Genomic DNA, 7,856 nt, shown 5'->3' on the forward strand with positions numbered 1-7,856 from the left:
TGTGGCCATTGTTTCTGGTTATTCCAAGGGGTGTTCTGGCAAACAGAGCATCCCCTGTTCCCTGCTGCCCTCCCCCCCACAGTGAATTTGTATACTGCCACAAGATCCTTCCTCAGCCTTCTCTTGTAGAGGCTGAAAAGGTCCAGGTCCCTCAGCCTTTCCTCATAGGGCCTTCTCTGCAGGCCTCTAGCCATATGAGTAGCCCTCCTCTGGACCTTCTCAAGGTTGTCCATATCACTCTTGAATTGCAGCGCTCAGAATTGGACACAGTACTTCAGCTGCAGCCTGACCAATGCCACATAGAGGGGAAGCATCACCTCTCTGGACCATAAATCAGACTTTGTCAAGGCCAGTGGTAGGCCTTATATTTGTTCCAAGTTATTTAGCTTACCCTGAAGTATAGGAGCAACATGTCTCTCCATTGCCCCAGTGACCCACATTTATTCTGAAAGGATTGATTTCCATAAATCAATTCTGGGCTTCATATAGCACAGATCTGTATTGTTGCATCAAAAGAAAATCAGCATATCAGGAGTCATACTTGAGAAGCAATGCAGATGAGATAGAAATATTTCCTGAAACATGGAAATTACTTAAAAGCATATTGTTTTACAAAAACCTTAACCATTTGGATAGGGCCTGATGCACCTACATCGCATTGCAAAGGGCAGTTAGCTCTGCTAATTACTTTGTTACATTGATGACTCATATTTATCTTGGAGTTGACAACAACTCTGAGATCTCTTTCTGCTACTGTGCTGCTGAGAAGGTGATTCCCCAGCCTATATGTGTGCTAGTGATTCCCTCTCTCTAGGTGCAGCACTTTGCACTTGTCCTTGTTGAACTGCATCCTATTGTTCTCTGCCCACTCCTCTAACTTGTCCAGGTCCACCTGGATTTTGTTTCTTCCCATCAGTATGTTTATTTCACCCCATAATTTTGTGTCATCTGTGAATTTGGACAGAGTGCTTTCTGTGCTCTCATCCAGGTCACTGAGGAAGATACTGAACAGCACCAGCCCAAGGACCAAGCCTTGGGGGACCCCACTGCCCACTTCTTTCCAGGTCGATACTGACCTGTCCACCCCCACTCTTTGGGTATGACCTTTAAGCCAATTTGCCACCCACATGACTGTAATCACCTATGGCGCAGCCGTTGAATTTGTTTATGAGAATAGGATGGGATACCCTGTCAAAGGCCTTCATAAAGTCCAAGTAGATAACATCTACCTCGACTCCTACATTTAAGCATTTAGTGACCTGGTCATAGAAAGAAATAAGGTTAGTCAGGCAGGATCTACCTGCTATGAACCTATGTTGGTTGCATTATATTACCTGCTGGACTTGATTAAAGTCCCTGCTAACTCTGTCACCACCCTCTGTATCTTTATACTGAATAAAGTGCCTGCATATGTTCTTATTTTTCTCATGCAGCGTGAAAATCCAGGGACGGATTGTGTTTTGTGCTCACGGTTGTGAAGCCATTGTTGATTCAGGAACTTCTCTTATTACTGGCCCCTCTTCCCAAATAAGACGCCTTCAGGAGTACATTGGGGCAAGTCCAACACAAACTGGAGAGGTAAAAACCACAGACTAGGAAAGCAATTTAAAAGGAAGGGCAGCTGTAATTTTGTCCCAATACTTAGGATATGGCATTGCAGGGAAAGGGAGAAAATGATGGACATTAGGCAAGAAGTAAGATCTTTGCGGTACAGATATTGGGGAGCCGGTGTGGGGGGAGGGAAGGCATTTGCATTGTATTGTTTTTTCATCCTTCTCCTTCCCTTCCTCCTTTTCCAAGATATCTCCTCTCCTCAATAATGATACGTATCTAGCTACTGGAAGTAGCTCTTTAAGGTATTCTCCTGCTAAGGATGCCCAGAGAATCATGACATCATATACCAGATGGAATATCTTTTTGTAAACTAAGGGAAAAATGACCTTTCCCAGGTCTTAGGGCATGACTGGTATCTCTTCCAAGTCCAGGAAGAGTTCCTGTCATAACCAAGAAATTAAGATAAAAACTGTAACTCATTTGCACCCCCTTGTTCTACCACTGAAAGACTATGGTATCGTCCAGACTTATGGGTCTCTAGTTATTAGGCTAAATGCTAATGTCATCAGAACTCCTGCAGAGAATCAGATTGAGCCAGGCCTTCTCTTTTCTATCCTTCCCATCTTCTGCACACATTTACTCCCTGGGACCTTTTTCATTCTTTTTTTCTTCCCTGCTTCTATCTCTCTTCCCACCTGCTTCTTTTTTTTCTTCCCTGCATTGTGTCTCGACTTTGTACTGTGTTCTGTTGCCACCCTCAGCTTTTACTCTCTTCCTTCTAAAGCTCTATTTGCTCTCCACTTTCCTTGCCACTTCCTTCTTTCCATGCACAGCTCATTTTCAGATCTCCATTGTTTCCACTCCCTTCCTCACTATGCTACCTCCCAGTCAGCGCCAGTGTCATCCTCTGATGCTCTTGCTTTTCCTTTGATGTCAAAACAGCTTTACTTAATCACTTCACGGCTTGCCATTCATAGACTGGCCTCCATGTTGATTTCTATGTGCATTTATTGGGTTGGATCATGTGAATTTTGAGACTTTTCTGTGGAACACTGACTGCTGTATGGCAGACAAGGTTCTTTGGGTGAATCTGATATCTTTTATTAAACCAACTTAAATAGTTGGAAAACAATTTTTAAGCAAGCTTTTGGGTTAAAATTGTTTAAACTTAAAAATTGTTTTCCAACTATTTAAATTGGTCTAATAAAAGATATCAGATTCACCCAAAGAACCTCATCTGCCTATGTCCTTAGACCAACACGGCTACAACCTACACCCCTGTGATTGCTGTATATAAGTTAAACCTTCCCACTAGCGTTTTTCAAGTTTGGGTCTCCAGCCTTCATGAACTCCTACTGCTGAGCTTGTGATATGAGGTGTGGTGTATGAAAAGACTGAATTTGGGTTCAAAAGCTTGTGCTTTATATATATCTCATTTAGTTAATCTATAAAGGGGCATAGTTAACCCTGCCTTCTGTATGAAAACACTGCCATCTTGAGGTGTGTTTTATGTATTACATCCCCACACTAACACATTTGCATATAATTCATGAGGGCGGTGCTATACATTTTTAAGAGGCAAGGATTTCTTAGGGTGATATATTTTACTGGACCAACTACGTAGTAGAGTTAGACAAGCTTTTGAATGCAAGACATTCTTTGTCGATTTTGAGTACTTTTCAGTACCAGGGCTTCTTTCCTCGCTGTGGCTCACATTTCCCTATTGCATAGTGGGTAACATTTTCACATGACCTAACTTCTGCAACGTCTAAAGTACTGAGGTAACAAGAGTGAGACAGCTAAACTCTATCCTTCTCTAGGGACAGTGTCATTTATTTTTGCCAGTGCTTTACTGTTGACCTTTGGCTGACTTGCTGATTCAATTACTGCATTGCCACAACTTCAATACCTCCAACGCAACAAACACACATATGGTTTCTTTTCACTTTTAATTTTTTTTCTATTCACTTTTCAGCAATCTTGATTACAGCTCATTCTGTTGCAAAGTCATATTCTAAAGCAACATTAAGACTACATGGTGAACCTTGAAAATAAGTCAATGCCAAAGATAATGTAGTAAGCACAGTTTTAATTCTGCCCCCTTTGTGCTTATTTGTGCCTGATTCACAACTGTGTTATTCCAGTTTTGATTATGCCTAGTTAACACCAGTGATTTTCAGTTTACTAATTCTAACAGAAACCTGTTTTGTTTCCAGTCTAAAGTGCATGTACATGCATGTTTAAGATAATAAGTGATCACATAAATAAAGGTGATATTATCATTCATACTTGCAAAAAGGAATAGTTAAAATCATGTATTCAATTTATATTCAAGCAAAAATTAACAGGGCATGAGAGGGAGACTTTTTCCCCACAGAGTCACACACTTTTTTTATTTTCAGTACTTGGAATATTATTTTAGGCAATGTTAAAATGATATTATTCAGTCAAGTTTCAATTTCTGTTTCAAAGTAGCCTGAACATATAACGTTGCATCTAACTTTTGTAGATATTAAAGACAAATCAAAATATAGAGACAGATTACCTTAGCATAAGTGGTTGCAAATGCCAGTGGCTGCAACAGGATTTGTATTCCCATATACTAGGAATTAAATTGTTCCAGACAGTTTTGTATAAATGACATTTGGTTATGACCCTCATATCCCACAATGAATCCTCATGGCTGTTACACTGATGCTGTATATACCACAGGATACTTAACTGCTCTATTTGAGTCATGTTTCTCAGAATGGACTCAATGGGCATACAAGCCAATGAATGCATCTACAAGTACAATTAGCATGCAGAAATAAACTCCAGTGCAGTTTATGCCAGAGTTTATTTCTTCTGGGTGTAAATTCTCCAGAATTTACACATGCACATGGGACTGCAGCATGTTGAGCCAGGGTAGAGCAGACCTGGGCTAGCAGGGGATCTGGAGGGTCAGCCTGCCAGCCTGGGACTGTTGTGCCCTAGCTCAGTGTGTTGTGGAAGGGTTGGCTGAGACACAAGGGTGCTACAGTCGGGGGATAACCGGCAACCAGTCCCAGTCACCATCTACACATACATTTTGGTGTGCTTAACTACTCTGCTATAGGATAGTACTTGTCCTGGACAGTATCATCCTACATCAGAATTAATTAATTTACTGCACCCTAATACGGGCGCATGTGTAAATAGTAATGTTTTACTGTGGAGCTAATTAGTCAGCTCCACAGTAAAGTGCACATGTAGATGCACCCATTATGGTATAAAACACAATGTGTAAAATATCAAAGGCATAAGCTAGTTTTACAAAATTCTACATTACTTTCTTATAGGAGACTTGTAAAGTAATATGTCAAAACAATAAAGCTGACTATAAAGCTTCCCTTGGATTTGAGGCTGCTATGGCCTATAGCATCATGTGACCTACAAACGTTCTAAATGGGCTCTATTCACCTGAAGCTATGATAATCTATAGAAAGGGATGGGTGGGAAGTGCTCCTTTAGGGGTTTTTGAGAACAGACTAGACCTTGGAAGCAGCTCCCAGAACTGAGGCAGACTGGGAGGAGGAGGAGTGCACACAGCACAGCCTACTAATATTTCCTTTATAAGAGACAGTGAGCACCCACAAGAGTGTGGCTGTGCTCACTAGTGTAGCATCTGTCTTCACATTTGTCATTCTTACTGTTTAGGGACATCAGTATCTGGCCTTGATTTTCGTACTTGTGTTAGGAGCCTGGGGAGTTAAACCAGTGCCTGAAACTGAGAGTGGATATCCCAGGTTGCTTCCACCACTTGCACTCCCATGCAGGGCCATCATATAACCCTGAATGTTTGATATGCTGCAGCTATTTTGTATTCAGCAACACACTCCCAGATTTGGTTCTCTGGTTGATATGTAGGTTTGAAAGTTGATAGACGGATAACCATTTTTAATTTAAAAAAGCAGTGTAAAACACCAAACATAGGAACCTCAAGTCAACCAATTTATTGTTTTACAGTTCATTGTAGACTGCAGAAGACTGTCAAGCTTGCCACGTATAAGCTTCACTATTGGACACAAAGAATACAAGTTAACAGCGGAACAATATATAATAAAGGTATGTCTATAAATTCTGACAAACGTTTCTTACTCTGAGATGACAAAATATTGCTCTAAATGTAAGTGCATTTTCCATTCTAGGAGTCCATAGATGGAAGATCCTTGTGCATTAGTGGCTTTCAGTCTCTGGACATCACCACTCACTCTGGACAGCTTTGGATCTTAGGAGATGTATTTATGTCTGCATACTACTGTGTTTTTGATCGTGGACATGACAGAGTGGGGTTTGCAAAAAGTGTTCATAGAAAGGAGAATTTCTAAGGTCTAACTGATATCAATTCTGCCATAAACAAAAAGAATGTTATTACAATGGATATGAAACGTGTCTGTAAGGATAGAACCTCCCTCCTCTTTCTCCTCCTGCCCCCAAATTTGCTAGGGATTTAGGGTACACTCTAGCTCCATTTTTTTCAGCTTGGTCCCATCTCTCTAGATTTGTAACTGAGAGAGACAATTATTTATTTATTAAATGAGTGACTGGGAGCCCTAAGAAGGGCTGTGTCACTAGTGATTAAAATGGCAACAGCTTGCCTGTAGGATTTCTAATGGGGTGGGAGGGAAAGTGTACTTAGGAGAAGGTTGCTAAATAATGCAAAGCTTATTGTGTGTCAGTTACAATTGTGTGAAACCAATCCTAGCTGGATCATTTCCGCATGTGTCTCTTTTCTTTCCTGTCAGTTTCCCTTTGTTTTTTTCCCCCTACTGCTGTCTGTTTCTTGACCACAGCATTTGTCCTTGTTATGACTCAGTTGTTACTTTCATTTTTCATATTCTTTATTGGGATTTTGTTCTTCCCTTTCCACCTTTGGCTTCATAGAATCTCTTTAGGGGCAAATCCCATTAATTTAAACAGGAGTTTAAATCAATCATTTGTGCACTGAGACTGAATCCCTGCCCCCCCCCCCAATGCATCACACAAGACACTGACTGCATAGTAGCGTCATGTGGCAAAAACCATGATACGATGGTACTGCACAGTAGTATTAGGTCACTATGCAGTAGCATCACAAAAAAGGCACTTGCCAGCACTACTACACAGTAATTCGGGTTACTGCACATTTATTCAGTACTTATATAAAGGACAATGCTATACATTTACTAAATAAATGCGCAGTAATGCTATACATTTACTAAATAAATGCGCAGTAGTGTCTCATGTAGATGTGGCCCCTGTCTCTTAAACATAATTTTGTGCTATTGTACCTACCCTTTTCCTCAGGTCTATTCTCATATTTTCTACTTCTTTTCCCCTTTAGTTATTGTGGTTTTTTAATTGGCAAGTCTTTAGTAAGATGCTGCCTTTAGTCTCTGACATCTTCACACTTTGATTGATTGAAGCATCTGGGACTGGTGTCTACTTGCATGACAAGAATTTGGGCAGAGAAACAGGGATGATGCAATAATAGCATTACAAACTAGTCAGAGGCGACCAGCAGGCATTGGGGGAGTCCCTGTTCCCCTGAGTACTACGAGGAGTGACTAGGAATTACAGTCACAAGCTGGCAGAGGGTAAATTCAGATTAGACATCAGGAGGGGCTACTTCACTGTCAGGGCAGCTAGGATCTGGAACCAACTTCCAAGCGAAGTGGTGCTGGCTCCTACCCTGGGGGTCTTTAAGACAAGGCTAGACAATCACCTTGCTGGGGTCGCTTGTCCCCAGTACTCTTTCCTGCCATGGCAGGGGGTCAGACTTGATGATCTGCTCAGGTCCCTTCCGACCCTACCAATTATGAAACTATAATGAAATGCCTGTTATGTAGGAATGACAGAAGCATCACCACATTTCCTGAAGGTTATGGAACTACTATCTCAGGTCCCTTGCTTAGGGTTGCATCATAAGGAATGGCAGCATTGCCAGAAATGAAAAGTAGTCAGAGATAGCTAAGCTGTTCTCAGTTGCATTGTTGATTTTTGCAATCATGGTTTTATCTAATTTAGACCTATTTGAATATTTGTTTTGCTTGTTAGAACTGATCTGAGCTATGGATATACAAATAAATGAAACCAATCAAGCACAAGCAGCTTTGAGTTGTTTCTGTTTTCATTTGATTTTAGATTTTCTTTCACTGAGAAGTGAACAAATGCCACAATTCTGCTAAGGCTGATGTGGTACAAGATAGAGTGCTATTGTGCAACCATTTATGAAGGAGCTTCCTTTGGTTCCAAGGTGTGGGAGAGAGGAAATAAAGGTAAGTGGAATGGAAAAACTTCAA

General features: G+C 40.9%; 1 protein-coding gene across 1 annotated transcript in view; it reads left to right on the forward strand.

The window, feature by feature from the left end:
• Window positions 1–6,589, forward strand: part of LOC109295724 (cathepsin E-A-like) — a 25,051-nt gene extending 18,462 nt beyond the window's left edge. The window contains exons 7-9 of the mRNA XM_019514716.1: window positions 1,434–1,578; window positions 5,542–5,640; window positions 5,724–6,589. Coding sequence (XP_019370261.1) covers window positions 1,434–1,578; window positions 5,542–5,640; window positions 5,724–5,903 — 424 coding nt within the window. The 3' untranslated portion in view covers window positions 5,904–6,589. The remainder of the gene's footprint in view (window positions 1–1,433; window positions 1,579–5,541; window positions 5,641–5,723) is intronic.
• Window positions 6,590–7,856: the final 1,267 nt, after the last annotated feature.

This window comes from Gavialis gangeticus, unplaced genomic scaffold (assembly GCF_001723915.1).
Source record: "Gavialis gangeticus isolate Ggan-Ray unplaced genomic scaffold, GavGan_comp1, whole genome shotgun sequence".
Taxonomy (NCBI): Eukaryota; Metazoa; Chordata; order Crocodylia; family Gavialidae; genus Gavialis; species Gavialis gangeticus.